The sequence below is a fragment of the Camellia sinensis genome, chromosome 7 (assembly GCF_055761805.1).
Source record: "Camellia sinensis isolate YWXY chromosome 7, ASM5576180v1, whole genome shotgun sequence".
Classification (NCBI taxonomy): Eukaryota; Viridiplantae; Streptophyta; class Magnoliopsida; order Ericales; family Theaceae; genus Camellia; species Camellia sinensis.
Genome location: NC_138967.1, coordinates 122,719,135 through 122,740,838, shown reverse-complemented (window position 1 = coordinate 122,740,838; position 21,704 = coordinate 122,719,135). Strand labels below are relative to the sequence as shown.

Genomic DNA, 21,704 nt, shown 5'->3' with positions numbered 1-21,704 from the left:
AAATGAGAAGATAAATCATGTAAATCAAACACATATACATTCTCATGTCTATAACCTACAAATAAAGTTTTGTTTTCTAGGGTGTTCTCAATAGTGCAATGAGTTTTCTAAAAAATAACTCTATATCCTTTATCACATAATTGACTAATGCTAAGCAAGTTATGTTTTAAACCTTCAACAAGTAAAACATTTTCAATAATAGGAGAAGGATTTTTACCGATACTACCTACACCAATGATTTTACCCTTGCTATTGTCGCCAAAAATTACATATCCGCCATCATTTGGTTGAAGTGTGGTGAACATAGCTTTATTTCTGGTCATGTGCCTCGAACATACACTATCGAAATACCATCTATCTTTACTAGATTTTGTCTTGAAACATTCCTACAAAAATTTAATTTTTCTATTGATATCCATATTTTCTTGGGTCCATAAAAGTTAGAATTTGACATTCTTGAAATGTCCTTAGGAACCCACATCTTTTTTATTTTAGCAAAAGGATTTCTTTTAACAGGACATGAAGGTGAAATATGACCTTTTGTACAGCAAAAATGACATGTGAGATGAAAGTGATTAGAAGATGCATGCACAAAACCATTTTTGACAGTTTTTACTTTTGAAAAAGCTTTATATCCAATTACGGCTCTACCAAAAGTACGATTTTGATTTTTAAGAATTTTATCTAAAGTCTCTCTACCTTGAGTGAATTTGGAAAGAGTACTTTTCAAGTCTTCAATATTTTCTTTCAAAATAATTTGCTCTTTTTTTAAAGACTCATTTTCTTCTTGTAATAAAACTAATCTTTTCTCAGAAGTTGAAGACTCTTTTCGAATTAAAATCTCATCTTCCCTTTTCATTTTTATGGCTTCATTTTCTAAAGTATTTATCTTGGAAATTAAGGATTCATTTTCTTTTGATAAACTTGAAATCACTTTCTTTTGACAATTACTTTTCAAACTAAGTTTCTTAAATTCAGCATGTAATTCATCAAACGTAAAAGATTCATCATTCACCTCATCTTCGTTTCCAAGTGCCATTAAGCATAGGTTAGCAACCTTATTTTTGCAAACTTCAGTTTCTGAGTCGCTTTCATCGCTATCTTCTCCCCATGCCACAATCATGGCTTTCTTCTTGTCTTTCTTGAATTGTTTCTTAAGTTCTGAACATTCTGATTTGTAGTGCCTAGGTTTGTTGCATTCGTAGCAGGTAACTTCAGATTTTTTGTGATTTTCTCCCCTTTGAAAATGCCTATTATTGAAATCTTTTCTGAAAAAATTTCGCACGCCTTGTTTCTTTTTCACAAACCTTTTGAACTTTCTAGTGATGAATGCCATTTCCTCATCATCATCTATATCATCTTCCTCTTGATGTTTCGAGGTGGATTTGAAGTCTATTCCTTTCTTCTTGTTGTTGTCCTCCTCTTCCTTTCCTTCTTGCATTATGAACTCATGAGTTAAGAGAGATCCCATTAACTCATCTAGACTTAGCTTTGATAAATCATTGGCTTCGGTAATGGCAATGACTTTTGTCTCCCAACTTTTTAGCAATGACCTAAGCACTTTTCTTACAATTTCAGCATTAGTATATATTTTTCCAAGAGAAGTTAAACCATTAATAATATCAGTAAAGCGACTAAACATTAGAGGAATAGTCTCATCAGGCTTCATTTTAAAGAGTTCATAATTATGGACTAACAAACTGACTCTAGATTCTTTAACTTGTTCGGTTCCCTCATGAGTCACTATAAGCTTGTCCCAAATTTCTTTTGCGGTTTTACATGTGGAAATTATGTTGAACTCGTTGGCATCTAACGCACAGTACAACATATTTGTGGCTTTGACATTAATTTGGGTCATTCTAGTATCTGATTCATTCCACTCATCTTCAGGTTTTGGTACCCTAAGTCCATCTACGGTTTTGGTAGGAATTTTTGGATCATTGCAAATAATATTCCAGCATTCATAATCATTAGATTGAACATGTATGGTCAACATAGTTTTCCAATAGCTAAAATTTGTGCCGCTAAATAGTGGTGGCCTATTGGATGCTTGTCCCTCAAGTAAAGAATAACTAGAGGTTGCCATGATCTATTCTAAGATGGTTAAGTCACACAAACTAGAGTCTAGGCTCTGATACCAATTGTTATCCTAGGTAGGCAACCCAAGAAGGGGGGTGAATTGGGTTATTAAAAATTTTATAATATTAAAATTAACACAATATTCAGAATTTTAACAAATAAAAAAAATAAAATAATAATTATCAATATAAAAGTAAGAGCGATAGGAAGAGAAAATCAAACATTGAGATTTATAGTGGTTCGGCACGCCAGGCCTACGTCCACTCCCCAAGGAACCTCCTTAAGAATTTCTTTACTATCAATTGAATAAATACACCACCAAGCTTGTGAATTTGGCACATGACTTACTCTTATCTATTGAGCCTCACTCAACAATAAATGCCTTACCCTTACAAAATCTCTCACAAAAATAATGAATAAAAATAAGTGGTACTTAAACCCTCTTTTAAAATAATTCTCTCACAAAGAGTAGATATGAAAGTGTAAGAACAAAGGCTACACTTAGATCTGAAAGTGAAAGAGTAGAATACAATATACTCAGAATTTTGGAACACACACAAATTTTTCTCTCCAGGTTCTTCTTGATTTTTCTCCACACACAACACTTCTATTTGTATACAAAAATATACATGTTGGAGGTAGGACGCTCCTTGCTGACGTCATGGATTACATAGGCACGCTCCTTGACAAAAGGCATCTAAAATACATCATGTGGCACCCTTTTCTTTTGTCAAAAATTGTATCTTCTTTGTCCATTTTTTCTTTGTCAAACCTAATATTTTCTTTGTCCATTTTTTCTTTGTCAAACATTATATTTTCTTTATCTACTTTTTCTTTATCAAACATTATAGGCAAATCATCAAGGTTTTGTATATATAATTTAATCAACATTTTTTAATATAATATCATGTATATATATATAATATTCTAATCACATATTTGCATATACAGAAAAAATCTCTTTAAATAATATAAATGATAGATTTGAAAATATATGCCCTCTTTAAATTATTGTATATGTTGTAGAGATTTTAAATTAAATATATCCTTCCACTCCATATCAATTTTGTCAAAAGAAGATAACCCATCATTACCAAATTTGTCAAAATAATACAACCAATCAATTTGTCAAAAGATAAATAGTGATCAGCCTAATTTTTTTTCAAAAAGTGAGTAGTAAAGTTTTCAAAATATTTTCAATTAAATAATATTTAACAAATGTACCATACAATACATATTTTAAACAGATTTTATTTTGTGTCAAATAATACGTATATTAAAAAATCTAAATTTTGGCAAATAATATTTTAGACATCATCAAAATTAAACAATATGATTAACACCCCCTAAGGGTTATATTTGCATAACAAATGAGGGGGCAATTTGTTATGCAAATATAAATCTCAGGGGGCGGGATGTAATTTCTCAAACCTCAGGGGAATCCGTATTTTAGTCAAATCTCAAGGGGAGTGTTGGTAATTGCCCTTTTTTATTCCATTGGCTACTATTTTTTTCTTAATTTATTCATATTAAAATCCTAGGTTTTGGAATGCGGGTAGAGTTGAGAGCTATAAAATGGGTAGTAATTGAGATTTAAGTGGAGCAAATCAATTTCATAGGTTGTTAGTTGTTTGCCTTTCTAGTTAGTTCCTTCTTCTTCTATGTCTCTATATTTCATTTTTTTTGTGAATGTTGTTTTGCATTTGATTTATGGTTTGTTTCATGTGTTGTGTTCTACATCTCATGGTGTAGCGATCTCAGTTTTGACCCATCTCTTGTAGTGTTCCGAGCTCGGGTTGGTATCATTTTGAACGGTGTTACATATCTTAGTTTTTCTTGTATTCCCCTTATTTTTGGTTATCGGGTTGTAGTGGTGTGTTTGGAACCGGTAATGTCTCCAAACCTTTAGATGCGAATCCAACTTGAATTGTGCCTTGCAAAGTTGTATCGGAAATTAATTCTTTCATGTTTTGCCACTTCACTGAGTATGTCAGGGGTCGAGCTACCCGATCAGCTCGCAGGGGTCCAGGGGGCAGCGCCCCTTTGGCAGGTCCAAGGGTAGCGACTTGGTATGGTTGAGGGGCAGCGCCCCATAAGCAAAAATGCAAAATGCATTCAAAGTTGCTTGAGCCGCACATGTGGAAAACAGGGGAGAGCTTGTTTGGCTACTACAATAAATGCAGGTGCGAGAGTGCAAGTGCGGGAGAAGTGCCGCATGTGCGGTGGTAGGTGAGTCCGAAATTTTGGTCTTTTCTTCTCTTTAGGCTGAGTGTATCTCACTCTTGTTAGGTCTCTCTCTCTCTCTCTAAAAACCCTTTCCTCTCTCTTCTCTCTACATTTTCCTACGCCAAATTGGATCAAAACCTTAATTTCTCAAAATCCATTAGAGTTCTGCCATAGTTTCTTCTTCAAAGTTGGTTAACTTCTCGAGGGCTTCGTTGTGTGCGGTGAAGATCGAGTTTTGACACCGTTGATTTTGGGAGTTTCATCTTATTTCTTCTTCAAAACTTGAGGTAGGGATTTTTCTTAGAGTTATATATATATATATATATATTTTGTAAAATCTAGATGATTTTCGAAATCATCCTTCGATAGCTTTGAAATTGATTGTTGATTCAAGAAGTTGAGCGATTTTGAAAGTAGGTTTGTCTCTTGTTCTTTTAAAATGATCTTATGGGTTTTGGTTTTCGTTGATTGAAGAAAAGATGATTTTGGGAAGTTTTCTTTCAAAAGATTTGAATTGTACAGTTTTGGTGAGAAAACCTAGAAATTTGGGATTTTTAAAAGAGATTGAAAATCTATTAATGATATTGTTATATTTATTTTGTGTGTCAAAATAAATGGATGTTTGGAAAAAAAAAATTATTTATATTTATATAAATGATGAATTTTCTGGAATATAAGAATTGTTGTTCATTTTGGAAATTATTATTCAAAACATTGAAATAGTCTTGAAATGACTAATTGTTAAGGATACTTGAGAAGAGGGAATTGTGTTATTCCTTGGATGATGAATTAGAATAAAAGTATTTACATTCATCTTGTGAAATCGGCATATCAATTCATTTGATTACATTAAACTTTGAAAGTTGATTTGAAAACTTGCATTGAGAAAAGAATGTTGAGAAACAAGTTTTCATGAAATGGTTTTGGAGTAAATACGTTGATAAGTCTTGATAAGTGATGTAGATGATATTGAATAAGTTGGCCTGAGAGTCTAAGGTGAAAGACTGAAAACCTACGCGGATAGGTGTCGAGCCTTCTAGTTAATACCGGTAAAATGACAATTTGGTAGTACTCGTACAGTCTACTTGCAGACATCGACCTAGGGATTACCAGAGTTGTATTTACCGCCCCTTAAATTAACAAAGCAAGCTCGGCTCAATCTATCTTTAAAATAAAAATATTTGAAAAAAAAAATAGAGTTTGGCTCACCAAGTTTTTGGCATCCATAATATAGAGTCCACTACATAATCCATTTGGTTTAGTTTTGAAATTCATTTTTAAAAATAGTTTTCAAATTAATTTTTAAAAGAGTGTTGAAAATTCAAAATCTGCTTAATTATGAGTTTTTACAAGTAGTTTTTGAGTTGTATATTTTTAAAACAGTTTTTAAAAAATTGAATTCAAAACTTGCTTGGTTATGAGTTCTCAAAACTCAATTTTGAGTTTTTTTTTTTTTTTTTTTTTTTTTGTCAAAACTTTTTTGTAATATTATAGTCAAATTTATCTACTTTCATATACATAATCTAACTGTATATTTGTCTACTTTTTTTAGATGCATTTAATCTAATCTATACAGCCTCTGTTTGGCAAGATGGTTTTCAGGCTTTTTTGGTTATTTTAGCCACAAAAAACAAAATAGGCTATTTTAGCCATAACAAACAAAACATCACATCCAACCTATAATCATTACATTCTTCTCTCACAAAAAAAGTCAAAAAAGCCAAAAAGCCAAAAAGTCATTCCCAAACCAAGCTTTTTAGCCCAGGCTAAAATAGCTAAAAAAGCCAAAAAGCCAACCTACTTCCCAAACCAAGCAGAATTTCACTCTATATTTATTATTTTTTATGAACGTTTTAGAAATTTTAACACTTTTTTTTCTAATTTTATGTCTACTCAAGTTACAAACATTTAAAGCGTTTCACATTTATAATTTTTTTTTTTTTTTTAATAAAATTGTTGAATACTAACAAATATACAAAATAATATACAAAAAAAAATTAACCCAGTTTAAATGGATTTGAAATATATGTTGGGTTTCAAAACTTGTTTGTGAAAACCCAAAACAAACAAGTTTTGGATTTTGGAAAATGAATTTAAAATATATCTTGTGAAAATTCAAAATTAAACAAGTTTTAGATTTTGGGTTTCAAAAAATGGATTTGAAAATTGAACCAAACGGAATAGTGTTTTAAAGTGCCATACATAGACAACACCTTATGTAAACACCTTATGTGACCTTTTTTTGAGTAGTGTGGAGTATTATGTGTGTTGGTACAAAATACCATTCTTTATGTTTATTATAAAAATAGGCCTATAGGGCGTGATATCAAATGTCATAAAAAAAACATAAAATCCTTCCTATCACCAATTAATTTTACAAAAGAGGGTGTATCTCTGTCCTACAAGTTTTGAGTCTACCACCCTACTCGATTAGCGATTGATTTGTTTGTTGGATCAAATTGGACATCTGGCTGAGCTTTAATCCAATTTCGAATTATAAATTTAAAGATTTAGCACATGCCATGAAATGTTTGCTTGGTTTGGGATGGTTGTGTATCATTTCAACAAAACTTCCTAAATGTATATTTTTTTGATCATGTAATTTGGATTTGAGCCTTACCCAATTTTAAAATTTAACGATTTTTAAAATATATTCAAAGTTGAACTTATTTATATAACAGGTGAATCTTAAAATAATTTTTAATAAGTGAAATCCAAGTCCAACTTGATTAACTTAATTTATTTATAGGCTTGGTTGAGAATCTACTCTGCAATGTCTTTTTAACAAGCCCATGCTAGATGGGCTTCCAGCAAGCCCATGGAAGATCGAATTTGGTTGGGTTTAAAGTCCATCACTTAACAGCCTATTAAAAAACTTTCAACTTGAAATGGGCCCACCTCTAGGGCTTTTCAACTGTACCAGCAGTGCAAGACGCTATCATGAATGTTGAAAAATTAGAAAAACTCCTGACCCAGAAAGAAAAAAAAAAAGAAAAAAGTGAGGACCAAAGGGAAATAATAAAAGATTTGAGTAAAGAGAATAAATTATCTTTCACTAAGCAACTCCAACCACACTCTCTACTTTCACTAGTTAAAGTACAAAAAAAGTGCACTCTTTATTTTACGTAATTACTTTAGCTATTGTGTTCTCCAACCATGCTCTTTATTTTAGCTAATCATTTAAACTAACTTAATTAATTTTTAAAATAAAAAAAATATTAATTGTTGATATTTTACTAATATAAATTTGCAATAATAATAAATTTGCCCATACAAACATACAAAACCTGTAGAATGAGGAAAAAAAAATGCAAAACACAAAATAAGTTATTCCGTAATTCATCAAATAGAATTGAAAGAACATATAAAATTACTACATATACACACACACACACATATATATATATATATATATAAAATCTCAAATCCAAGACATAAATATACAAAATTTAAAGTATATACATACATAATTGTTTGGAGAGCCTTTGGGGCTTTTCAATTGTAGCCACCAAAAAAATAGGATTGTAAAGTAGCTAGCCCAATAGCTAGCCCATTGGAGCTCAAAATTAGACTTACATTGGCTAAAATACCTAACAAGTCTTATTTAACTATGTCCTTGGAGATGCTCTAAAATATTTAACACATCCGCTCATCAAAACAGTATACATATGTGATAGGGAAGCAACACCCTTGTACCACACAATAATATCTCATTCTCTCTTTCCGCTTATCAAAAGGACAAACACATGTATATATATATATATAGAAAACCAATTATCGACTTCACCAAGACCAAACTTTTCTAGAGCTCTCCATTTCTCCATCCTTCTATTCTATTATCTTCTTCTATAAAGTAATACGTATTCAATTCCAATTGCATCTTTTTATGGTTATCCAAATATTTCACAACAAAAACCACAATAATTGGATTGCTTAGAGTTTATTGGCAGATTGAGTTATTTTTAACCAATTTAAGTTTGAGTTATTTTTATTCACACTCTTATGTAAAATAGCCATCTTTGTTTATTCAAAAGGCAGATAACTGTATGTGACAACCAAGCTATTCAACTAAGGAAAATTGTTCACAAAAGCTTATTCAGAAAACTCCACAAAAGTAATGTAGTGATGATATTTTACAGTTAATAGCAATTTAATGGTTTATATATATATATATATATATATTTAAATTAAAGGTTCTGTAGGATAGAAAATCGGGAAATATGAGCTCTGCTTCATGTTATCATATTCATATTTGCTTCGAAAAGCACATGTTAAATTAGCAACATCACAAAGATTTAAAAAAAAAAAAAAAATTCACTGTTTTTGTGGTAACTTAAGTCAATTTTTTATTAAATTCTTTCATTTAGGCTGTCATTTTATCATCTTTTTCATTTTAGGAATTTTTTTTTTTTTAATAATCACTGTCTATGAGTTATCTTTTTATTTTTTAATGTGGTTTGTTTTGACAAATTTCTATTATTTTCTTGTATTCTAATTTGAGCTTAAATAAAAAAAATTTGTAAAAAAAAGTTATTTAAGAGTCTATGTCAAGCTGTTTGGTATAATTTTTACTTGTAACTTATTATTAAAAACTAATTTAAATAAGCTAAAAAAATTTGATTTTCTGAAAATTGAGGGACGGACATTACTTTTTAACTAAGAATAAATTACACCAAATAGGCTGGTAATACTACTAAACCTTCCATATAGATGATTAAAGAATATTTTAAAGATGAACCACATCATTTTATTTTGTAAAAGTCATGTAATTTTTATGCTATGTATAACATTACTTTTTAACTAATAATTCATGCAAATTGTAAGAAGTGGTTGCACAACAGAATTCACAGCATTGGGATTTTATTTTTTATTTTTTTGCATCTGAGTGTTTTGTACATGATTTTGCTTTGTGTCTGCCAACTTAATTGGTGCATTTTGTAACACTGGCTTATTGATGTAAAGTGTTGATTTTCTTTTCATCAATAATTTTTTTTTTCCTTTTAGCTTAAAATAATATATATGTGTGTGCAGCATTATTATGTGTCACATTAGTTTTCGAACAATAAATGTGAATATAACTAAATATAAAATGAGATATACGTGTCTTACAAGAAGTGACACCACATAATGTAAAACTTACATGTAAAATTTACCATTCATGAGACATCTATCTCCCGCTCTATATTTGGCCTTTATAATCCCAACCTTATAGGATGGTCATTCATTCTCAAACTCCACCTCCCTCACTTAATTCTCTTCCGTTGATTATTTATTTCAAGCGTTGTGAAACCCCATTAGCTCCTTCTGTAGTTGGGTTGGGTGTGAGTTCCTATATTTTTTAAGAGTCCAAATTGTTTCTAGTGGATTGGTTTATACTATTTGGACATGTAGGGTTTATAGATCTTATTGTAATAATTTGAATCTTTATTTTTTAGATTACAATTTGTAAATTATCTATGAAAAAATTTAAGTTGATCTAATAATCATAATTACATTAGTTTATCAAATTTGTCTTTTAAAAAATAAATGGTCTAGTTTTTAAATAATATTTGTAGTTTATTTTTTTACAAATAAATGTTATGAATACAATTATCGGATTGATTTGAATTTTTTCATAAATGGTCTATGTGTTGTAGTTTAAAAAAATCAATGATTCGAAAGTGAGACTTTTAATAAGCTCTATGATCCGAACAACATAGTCAAGTTGAATAGAGAAAGTTGGATTAAAATTTATTTTTTTAATTCTTGCTTTGAATTTTGAATTGACTCATTAGTGAAGACTTGAATGGGGAAAAAAATCCACTCATTTAATGAAATGGTTGAAAGGTAAGTGATAACCAAGAAAATTGTTGTTTATGTTGTGCGAAAATACTACACATTGGTCAACCCATATCATTTTGTTTTCTTCATTCTATTCTCTCTCTCTCTTCTCTCTCTCCCCTGTTTCAAAGTTGCAATTGCTGATTTTAACAACGTTATTTTCAATACATCATTTCACCAATGGACAAATTATTATAGAAGTATGATCAATCTCATCATTACATTTGAGAGTTATATAATTATGTTAAAGTGGGCAGCTACATACATTTTTAACTGTAAACTTCCCCCTTCCATGTGGTAATGATTTTTTACAGTATCCATAGGTTTTACTTAGGTCAAGTTTGGCAACCTTAGAAAAAATTAAAAAATTAAAAAGTTACACAAAAAATTAAAAATTTATCACTATTTATTCAAAAAAATATTAAAAAATTAATAAACAAATATTAATATAAATCAAAAAGTTGGCCGAAATGTGGACTAACGTGATGAGTTCAGCAATTCTTAATAGTAAAGTTGGCCAAATGATGGACTGACAGAGAAAAAAAAAAATTATAGTAGAATATTCACTAAATTTTAATAATGAAGTTGGGCCCGTAGGGAGCTATCATGGGTCCCCATTTTCATAATCTGAACCGTTGAATATGTAGAACTCATCTAATACTATATGCCTGTAAAAAATCACATCTATCAGATATCGCTAACTATATGATCAAATTAGTTTTGTTACAGCTACTAGTTAACAGTTAACCAAAAAAAAAAACACGATCAGATACCTATCGATATCCAATCAACGTGATTTTTTACAAACATATCATACTCGACGAGTTCTACACATTGAACGGTTCCGATTAGAAAAACGGAACCCGTGATGGGCCCTCACGAGCCAAATAACACCATTCAATCAAAGCCCGAGAATGAGACAATATTTCCTCATCTAATCACCCAGCCGACTCTTCTGTCCATCCGTACAGCCTCCTATCCTATCTTCTCCTACACACTTATTTATATAATTTTTTAATACACATTTTTTTGATAAAAAGTCAAAAAGTTAACCTAAACATCCATATTTGTTTCTCAACTTTTTAGTCTAAAAAGATAAAAAATACACTTATTTAGGATACCGCAAACAACCTTTATTATGTGATGGACGAAAAAAAATATTTAATACGACACTTATACAACATCTTTATGTGATATCATTACTTAGGCCTCGTTTGGAAACAGGCTAATTTAGTAACCATTTGGCTAAAAAGGTAGGTAAAAAAAACTTGTATGCTTGGGATGACTTTTTGGCTAATTACGAAACGATGTGCAAAAAGTAGAGAAAAAAGAGAATCTTTGACTTTTTAGTATGAGTTGTTGGCTTGTTAGTTAATTTAGTAACTTTTTAGCTAATTGGCTAAAAAAGTAAGTCCTCAAACGGGGCCTTAATAATAAATTATCATATAAATAATGATTAATCCCATCATATATCTGTGATAGTTACCAAATTATTTTGAAATGCGTAGTTACATTCGAATAGCATATTTACTATTTACAGTTTTTCTTTCTTTTTTATTATTAATTGATAATATTATGTGCCAATAATAGTGTAATATCATAATTACACTGAATTTTTACTCGTGCTCACATGCCAATTTAATAATAGAACAAATGTAATCGTTTTGTTTAAAATATATAGTAACATTATAATCGTCTTGTTTAAAATGTATAGTAACATAGACAAAATAATTTTGTAATCTCTCGATAATTTAAATGAAAAACCAATGTTCTATAAATTTGGATTCTCTCCAATAATTTTGTTATGATTTTTACCATACTAAGATATGTTAATGAAATACATATCCATAAAATTCAAGTAAAATATTATTAAAGTAATAACTTTTCCATTACATAGCCATTTCAAAATAATGATATTTTACGCTACATTTAAATTTGAACGATTGAATTATCATTAATTATAAAGGGAAAAAATAAAAATAAAAAAGACCAAAGGCTGTGTTTGGTGGAGATTCCAAAACTCAATTCCAACTCTTGGTTTGAGCGTGTTGCTTGGTTAAAAATTTTAAAAATTGATTCTACACCTACTTTTAAAAACACATTTATCCGGTCATCCTCCCAGACGTCCAGTCAGTTGTTCGGCCGATTGACCGGCTGGTTGACCGGAACAGTGTTTTTTTTTTTTTTTTTGCGCACGTGTTATTTTTATATTTTAAATTTTTTTTATGAGTTTTGAATAGAATTTTAAATTATGTGTTTGATTACGAGTTGCAAATTTTTTAATCAAATATCATATGTCACATCAAAAATTTCAAACTCTTTTTAAAATTCTTTTCAAAACTTATAATTAAACAAATTTTTCATAATCAAATCATAATTCCAAAACTTACAAACTCAAAATACAACTCTAATCTCAAATTATAATTCTAAAATTCAATCAACTAATCAAATAATTTCTCATGAGGCATGACCCACACTAAGATTCTACATTATGGCTACACTTTTTCTCCGTTCTTATATCTTTCTCTTTGAAAAGGCCTCTCAAACCTCTCAAATCCTTGCACAACAAAACTAATCTCTCTCTCTCTCTCTCTCTCTCTCTCTCTGTGGTAATTTTCATTCTCTTAGATTGATGGATAATTCATCAGGTTCCAATGTGAACAAATCTGTTGTTTCAAAAGGCACAACAGAAGATGTTGATGAGGAGAGTGGTTGGACTTCTTACTTTGATGATTTCTTATCAAATCAAAGAGAAGAACAAGAACAAGAAGAGCAAGAAGAAGAAGAGGAAGATGTACCTGAGGAGAGTGGTAGCCCTTCTTTGGTTTCTGATGCAGCTTCTTGTGCTGTTTGGAAGAAAATCAACAATAACAATCAACTCACGGCATGCCCTCCAATCAGTGGCTCAATTTCACCCACCACCATCATGCCTAAGAAATTAAGTTTCAAGAAAAAAAGAAGCAAAGATATTTCTCGTGATGATTCTTTGGAGGATACTGCTAGTTCTCCTGCTAACAGTCCTAAGGTCAGCCCAATCTAACTCGTTCTCTCTCTCTCTCTCTCTCTCTCTCTCTGGTGTCGACAGGAAAAAGTACGTCAAAACACCCAAAATAAATTTAGTTCACACACTTGTTCAGCATAATTTTTGGAGACAATTTTTGTCAATAATGTGATGAGAATAAATTTTATTATGATATTATGTTTATTATTTCATGTATTACTATAATATTTTTATTATTTATGTATGTCATAAATATAGCATGATTGACACATAAAATGATATGAAAATTTCATATGGTAAAATATAAATATAATTATCATGATATTGTTGAATTTTTGTGGGTGCATATAGCGGTGTGATTGCTTACTTTTCATATGTTCCTGCATTGAAATATGTTTTGAAATTAAATTATTATTATTATTTTTTTGGTAGGTTAGTAGCCTGGAACAGATGGACCTAAATCCAAGATAGAGAGATGATAATACTAAAGTTCTGTGGTAAGTTCTTGTGGCGGTTGCCTTGTTGAGGACTCATTCTATTTATATATAGGAAAATAGGTGGGAGCATTAATTAGTGTCACTATTAACGATGTGGCAGTGAGTCTCACTCATTGTCATAATGTTGTTGTGTCTGTTTTTTTTTTTTGAAAAAGTGAGTACCACTTCATTAATGGTTACTTTAGAGCACTATTTTTAGTGGTCTCTAGCATTGCCGTTTAGTAAATTTATAATTTTACTCTAAAAAATATGACACATGTCACTAATTTACATATTTTTCATAAAAAATGCTAAAAGGTATAATCAATTGAACCAAAATCATAAATTTATAATCAAAATCGAGTCAATTGAAATTATAGGGACTAAAATGACACAAGAACTAAACTATATGGACTACTATCGCAATTTGTCCTTTTTTGTTTTTGATTGGCGAAAGTCAATTATTAATTATTAAATTTACACCTATAAAAATTAATCTTCCTAACTTTTGCAAAGCACCAAGTATTTGTTCTCTTAATTCACTCCCAATTAAACCCATAACCTCCCTTTAAAAAAAGTAATGATGGCCAATTAAGCTTCATTCTATATATTTGTGAAGTATATATGTTGCTATTTATATGATGCTTAAAATATGTTTTATTTGAATTCTGAATACATATGCATGTAGGGGAAAGGAGGAGGAGGTGGCACTGATTGTCATTCAAAAATCAAGACAGATGAAAGAAATCAAATGAATATTGATTGGAAGATTAAAAATGAATATACACAACTCAAGAAGAGAGGGCTATGCTTGGCTCCTTTATCCATGTTTGTCAACTATCTTGGTTAAATATCTGTGTGTGACAAGACTTGTCAAAATGTACAGAGAAAATTCATGTCATTAAAACACAAAAAATATCTTTCTTTTCTTTTATTATTTGGCTCTTTATGTTTTGGCTATGAAGAAACTTACTTTCAACCAAAGCATCATCTATATTCTTGTTATGCAACAAGAAGTTAAAGTATAGAGAGCAAACGCATAGTTGTTAGTAACAAAACTTTATCATGATGATGGTGATAGAGAGATAAATGAAATATAAGATTATAGACAACATAGAGAGGAGGAGAGAATTGATGGATTAACTAAACTTATAGTCGGCTGTTGGTGGTCGAAGTTTCATGTTTGTTTAAGGGGTTTTCGCAAACAACATAAGAGACAAGTGTCTTTGGCACCACTTCATCTAATCACCAATAAAAGGGTGACAAGCCCTGGAGATTTCATCCATCTCTCATGGCTTCCACGTCAGTGTGAGTGTGCAACAATGGTATAGTGTCCATAGATCTGTAATTATTATAATTTTTTTCAAGTATATTGAGTCATGATAACAGAATTAAACACAATCTTGTCACAGAATTTCGTTTCACCACATGTGAGAAGAATTATGTTTAATTTTGTAATTGGCTAAGCCTCCGTTTGGAAAGTGGGTTAGTTTTTTAGTTTTTTAACTTTTTGGCTATTTTAGCATGGGGCTAAAAAGCTTGGTTTGGGAAGGAGTTTTTGACTTTTTAATTTTTTTGACTTTTTTTGTGAGAGAGGAGTGTAATGATTATGGGTTGGATTTGATGTTTTGTTTTTTATTGTTTTTTGTGACTATTTTAGCCCCTAACCCACCAAAACCAACTTCCCAAACTATGCCTAAATGAATCAACTTTTGCACTAAAGATTTGACTATTTGAATTTTAAATATGCAACCACCACTACTAAATAAAGGGCCTTTTGAGTCATTTTTTTTTTGAATCGGTAAATTTTGTCATTGCAAAAGTCAACATTTTTGTGACGGCACAGAGTTATCGACGCAAATATCAAACTTTAGCATTGGCACCGTTGGCCGACACAAAAAATTAATATTTTATAGGATTACTTGAGTCGGTTGAATTTATCGACATAAAAGATAGACTTTTTGCCTCGACAAACTTGTGTCGACACAAAAAACTAGATCTTTTTGTGTCGGCAACTGATGTCGTGGCAACAAAAATATTTTTATACTCAAGATATATATTTATTTGATTATATTTAATAAATATATTTGTTTATGCATATACTTTTATATTAACATTGAGTGTACATACTATAAATAATATATATCTCATTTAAAATTAGAAAGAGGTATTGTGGTGCAGTGGACTAAGTGTAGTACATTGAGTTCAAGTTATCCAGATGAAATGGGTTTGAATCTTGAGAGCCTCAATGAGGAAATCACGGGTTAGATTTTTTAAAACATTTAACCACTTTTTTTGCGTCGGCAACGTACTGTCTCAAAAAATTAAAACTTTTTGCGCCGGCAACTTGCCGACTCAAAAACCTTTTGTGACCCCATCATTTTCGTCCCTCGAGTTGCTGTTGCAAAAAAAATTTTGCATCGACAAATATGCTATTTACGATGGCACGCTGCCCACTCAAAAACTCTCTTTTTGGTAGTGCATAATGGGTTTCTTGAGTGCTTAAAACATAATAAAAAACAACTAAAACGATTATAAGTAATGTTAAGGATCACGAAAAACATATCATGAAGATGATCATGAAAAATTCTCTACTTTTGGATTACTCATACAATAAAACATCACACACTAATCAAGGGATGAAAAATCTTCATAATGAATTTTATAATATATTTTTTATGATCCCTAGCATTATTGTTATAATTATTACGTGAGCATTGTTATTTAAGTTCAAATTGTAGACTTAATTTTTAAATTTAATGATAGACGATCAATTAGAATATTTCAGATAGTTTTTTCTTTTATATATTTTTTAATTATTAGTCAATCAACTCTTTCACACATTAATGATCTAAAAAATAAGTCTAAAATGTAAATTTATATATTATTTTTCTTATATATATATATATATATGGTTAAACCCACAAGTTAACACATTGGGATAACCAAAGTGATGCATCAATTATTGAAATTCACGTAATTTTCACTAGAGCTGGATCTCATCATACTGATTTGGATATTTTTAGGTTATGTTTGGCATGGAGTTTTGAGATTATTTTAGTCACAAAATGATAAAATAGGTTAAAATATTAAGAAAATAAAATATCACATTCAAATCATAATCATTTTATTTTTTCTATCACAAAATTTAAAAAAGTCAAAAAATTTATCTCAAACAAGACTTTTTAACTCCAGATTAAAATAGTCAAAAAGTCAACACACATCCCAAATGAAGGCTTAATATATTGCTATTGTTTAATTCTATATATGTAAGTTTATTCAAAAGAATATAAACATAACATTATTTGACTATCCTCTATAAAAAAATATATATATAAAAAATAAAATAAAAAAGAATATATAAATAATAAAGAGGGAGAGATAGAGGAAGAATGAGATAGATTTCTGCAAGTAGCATTCCTCCCAAAGATGGTGATTTCAAGCATTATCATTAGACAGAACAACACATAATGATACTTATATCACCTTAGTCACCTTTTTTTTTTCTTTTTTTCTTTTTTCCCTATCTCCAAATATATCACTGTCTGAGTTTTACTATTTTCAAACAAATCATGAAGGCTGTTTTGTACTAGAAAAAAAAAAAAAACAAAAACAAAAACAAAATAATTATTAAAAAAAAGAAAAAGAAAGAAGAAGGCTGTTTTGCATAAATCATAATTTCCTGTCTAACTAACTGGCATTAAAAGAAAAGGGCAGGTTCTTGTTTACATGTCATTTCAGAAACAGTTTGAAAGCAAGACGGTAGGCTACTGTTTTCCCTCTTTTTGCAATCGTAGCAAAAAAAATAAATAAATAAATAAATAAAAATAAAAATAAAAATAAAAATTATTTTGAGAATTGACTTTTTATTGATTTTTTTGGCTAATTAAGAAAAAAGAATTTACGTGTAGATCTTAATAAATGAAAAATATTATAAATTTCAAATCAATTATTAAATTTTTTATCAACCTCTCACATAGTTGTGGGAACACACAAATCACACGTGTGTGGATCTCACATCTATTTAAAAGATTTGGTAAAAAATCTAATAATTTATTTGGAGTACCTAGCAAAACTCCTTAATAAATAGGTTTATTATTCAACAAATTCTATGATAATTAATATATTTCTCATCAAATATTATTAAAAAAACGTTACTAATTATTAAATTTCAGTAACAGTTCAAAAATTTTGTCACAAAAAAAATGTTACTAATTATAAGTTTTAATTATAGTTTAAAAAAATTGTCACAAAATAATGTCGCTAATTTTCAACTTTCAGCAACAGTTTGAAAAATTCATCACAGAAAAATATCACTAATTGTAAATTTTAACGATAATTTATAAAAATTGTGACAAAAAAAGTCACTAATTATCAATTTTTAACGATATACAAAAAATCGTCACAAAAAAATATTTTTAATAACGATTTTATTAATATTTATTTTTAATAGAATTTAATGAGAATTAAGTTCAATTATTAGGATTTATTGATAGTTTAACTAAAATTTTGAACTGCCAAAATAGACTATCCTTCCAAGGTGTGGAAAATCAACAATGCTAGTAAAATTATTCAAAAAAATATATATTTATTAATCACAATTATTCTAGTGCGGCTCACGTCCAACATCCCACAAACTTTAAATTTATATCATATAACTTAATCCATGGTAAAATTCAAAATAAGTTTTTATGATTCATAGTGTAATGGGGGACAATATTGACATTCTTAACGTGGTGAGGCGTAGTTTTTAGCTTTACATTTTTGTTTATGAGCAAAAGAAATTCATTAGTATTAGGAGTACAACTATACGAGATACATATTATCAAAATTTATTGTCTGCTTTGATACAATATTAATTGTTAACTATCACCTCATCTAAAAATTTAAACTGTTGTGTGACAGATAATTTTATTAATTATTTTATATTCTCAATAATCATGTACCTATGTATTTGATATTTAAAATCGTACTCTAAAGATCTAATGGTGTAAATATGTGTATTTTGATCAAAGAACATGAAATAGTACTATTTATCAAATGCAAATTATACGTGTTGGTCCTTCATAAAACTTTCTTATCAAACGTACCACAACAATGCTCAAAAAAATAATGCCACTGCATGCACATGTACTAGTTATTTATATATCGAAAATACATATATAGCGGCCATAAAGAGCCATATTATTACAAAACAGAATCCAAAAGGATGCTAAGAGCTTCCACAATAAATGCGTGAGTGAGTATGTTAATGTCACGTATTAATTTTTGGCCAGTCAAAAATATTGATATGTGCTGTAATGGGTGTGTTAGTATTGTGTGTTAGTGTCAGCTATTAACTTGTATGTTAATTGTGACTAACGTTTTAACTAGTGAAAGAAGAGAGAAATGTGTGCCTGGAAAGTCCTCTCCGACGTCCCGCGAGAAGTCCACCCCGGGCGTTCAAACCTTCAAGAAAAGGAAAAAAAAAAACAAAAAAACAAAACAAAATTTTTTGGGTTTGACCAGTTGACCGACTGGACGTCTAGGAGGTCAATTGAATTTTTTTTTTTATTTGTTGGGATTTTTTTTTTTGGCTTGAAATTTAATTTTAGACTTAAAATTTTTGATTAAATTAAATTATTTATTTATTTTATTTATTATATATATATATATATATATTTTAATAAACTCTTTAACACATCCATTGTATCACTACTCACTCTCTAAAATTAATAAACTCTTAACACATATTTTTAGACCTCACTTTTATCACTTTTATCAAACTTTTAATCATTTCACTGTGAATGCTCTAAGTTCCTTGCACCCACAAAATAAACATTCAAAATACAAATAATAAAAAGAAAACCAAAAAAAAAAAAAAAAAAAAAAACAGAAGTAGAATGATATATTTAAAAATTGATCCTGCTCTAACAGCTTGCAGACCATTTCATTAAAATATTCAGAAAGGAGCAGAAATGGAAGACCCCCCCATGTGCATAGACATCAAGGCAGGTAAACAAGACAGTTGTTTTAGGACATCCAGCAAATTTCCCACTATAAATTCCTCTGGTTGACTCTTCTTCTGTCACACCCTTCTAGATCATTCTCACATGTTACGAGAATGATGACATTAACAAGGGCATTGTAAGAAATTAAAAAATATTAATGCAAGAGTTTAAAAATTCAGAAAAAATAAATAAAATAATGTATGGTTTAAATTCAACTATTATATCATCTAGGAAACAACTCATCCCTATACCACTATTCTTTATACCGAAAGTTTAAGGACCCAGATTTTGGGTCCCAAAATTTGGCAAAAGAATAAGGTGGAGATTGAAATTGTGTGATGTTTTGAAAAGTTGGGTAAAAAGTTAGTTTTTTTATTTTATTTTATTTTTTATTTTGTCTTTTTTGTGTTAAAAAAATAGAGATGTAATGTGACCCAAAAAAATTAAAAAGCCAAAAAATTGACTTTTTACCAACTTCCCAAAAAGACCCTATGTGTTGTGGGGTCCATGTATAAAATAAATCTGAACCATATGTTGATTTTCTGGATAAATTCTAAGTATATTTTTATCGATTTGTAGTAACCTGCTTCTCTATATCCCTCCATATATACTCTATTTCACAAGTTCCATCCCAAGCTCAACAATGATTATTCAAACCATTCATCTTGTATGTCCAACAGTAAAGATGAATTATGTAAATAAATTATTTCATAGAACATCACTAGACACGTGTATAAATTATATATATATATATATATATTTTTTAAATAGATGACAACTATGAGTTTAAACTTAAATTGTTAATTTTATAAAATAAAATACAATTTATTCATATAATTATCAATATCGAATGAAATTAATTTTTTTACACAAACAATCTTTATTATATAATTTATAACATAAACAATTTAAATTATCGTTATAAATTTAGAGTGGAGCCCATAAAATAAAGTATGAAAAAACAAATGCAGCAGAATTATATGGAAAGCAACCATTCCCTTAACGTTATTGTTTAAAAATAACAATTGATAGGGTTGCTACTTTTACACTCAGTCCAATTGCTTGAAAGGTAGTGGAAATCAATTAGAACTTTCTAATTAAAAAATTAACCATTTTAATTTCCATATATATATATATATATATATCTTCTCTATCCTCTCTCAACAGCCAAATGAAAGTGATACACCTAACAAAAATAACTAGAGCTGAAAGAGAACTCTTACCTACAATGGTGTCAATCTTTTTGCATAGTTATGAAGTTGTTCCTTATGCACATGTCAAGTGGATATTGTTTATATTTTGCACTGTTGTATAATTCAAGATGGGGAAATTAAATTGCAAAAATTATCAATAAGGATCAATTTTCTCTCTAAATTATATCACCAAGTCCTAACAATTTAAATTTGAACAACTAAATCCTTTTTTAAACAATTTCTCCTAAATTAGTTCAAGACGATATAATACCATGTTTTAGTTTGATTTTACCCTTCAACATGTTAGCAAATTTAAGATATGCAACACTTTTCTCCCACTAACCCAATGTACAATGCAATTCTAATGTATTACGTAATGTGAGACTTTTCATTAATTAATGATACTGTAAAGTAATATTCCGGTTATAATCAATAATTCTTACTCAAAAAGACCTTACCTACCAAAACAATAAATATTTCTTTTTTATTTCAAGTTTTCCTAGCAAGGTATCAAGTAAGTTAAAATTTATATGGCATATGTTGTATTTATATTTTAAAGATAGAAATAATTCACAACCACATGAGTAAGTGAGAAAAATTTTACACTTGTTAAAAGAGTAAAATTAAGATAAACTATCTAATTATGAAATTTTGAACTAATTTGGGAGAAATTATTATTTAAAAAAAAAAGAAAAAAAAAAGAAGACTTAATAGATATAAAGTATATAGTAGAGAAAAGATTTAGAACACGAGGACATGGGATGTAAACTGAAAAGTAGGGAAATTATAGGGGAAATATCATTTCAGTTTATATCTAAAAAAAATTCAAATTAATAATATTCATTATAAATATTAATATGTACGATTATAAACTTTTTCATGATTTGTAAATAATTTTTTAACACATCACTGAGAAGTA

At 29.2% G+C, this 21,704-nt stretch overlaps 1 protein-coding gene across 2 annotated transcripts; it reads left to right on the top strand.

Moving 5' to 3' along the window:
- The first annotated feature begins 12,647 nt into the window (after window positions 1-12,647).
- On the top strand, window positions 12,648-14,562 carry LOC114302800 (uncharacterized). 2 transcript variants are annotated; one of them, XM_028247873.2, is made up of 3 exons: window positions 12,648-13,150; window positions 13,559-13,623; window positions 14,291-14,562. In XM_028247873.2, exons 1-2 carry the CDS (start codon window positions 12,758-12,760, stop codon window positions 13,595-13,597), a joined length of 432 nt encoding a protein of 143 aa, XP_028103674.2. In that variant the 5' UTR covers window positions 12,648-12,757; the 3' UTR covers window positions 13,598-13,623; window positions 14,291-14,562. The 2 variants fall into 2 exon arrangements, with proteins under 2 accessions (XP_028103674.2, XP_082733256.1); XM_082877130.1 differs by lacking the exon at window positions 14,291-14,562 and having other exon boundaries at window positions 12,649-13,150; window positions 13,559-13,834.
- Window positions 14,563-21,704: the final 7,142 nt, after the last annotated feature.

Coding starts and splice junctions, on each gene's coding strand:
- LOC114302800 (XM_028247873.2), top strand. CDS start 12,758: ATGGATAATTCATCAGGTTCCAATGTGAACAAATCTGTTGTTTCAAAA. Junction 13,151..13,558: donor CTCCTGCTAACAGTCCTAAG/GTCAGCCCAATC, acceptor TTTTTTTGGTAG/GTTAGTAGCCTGGAACAGAT.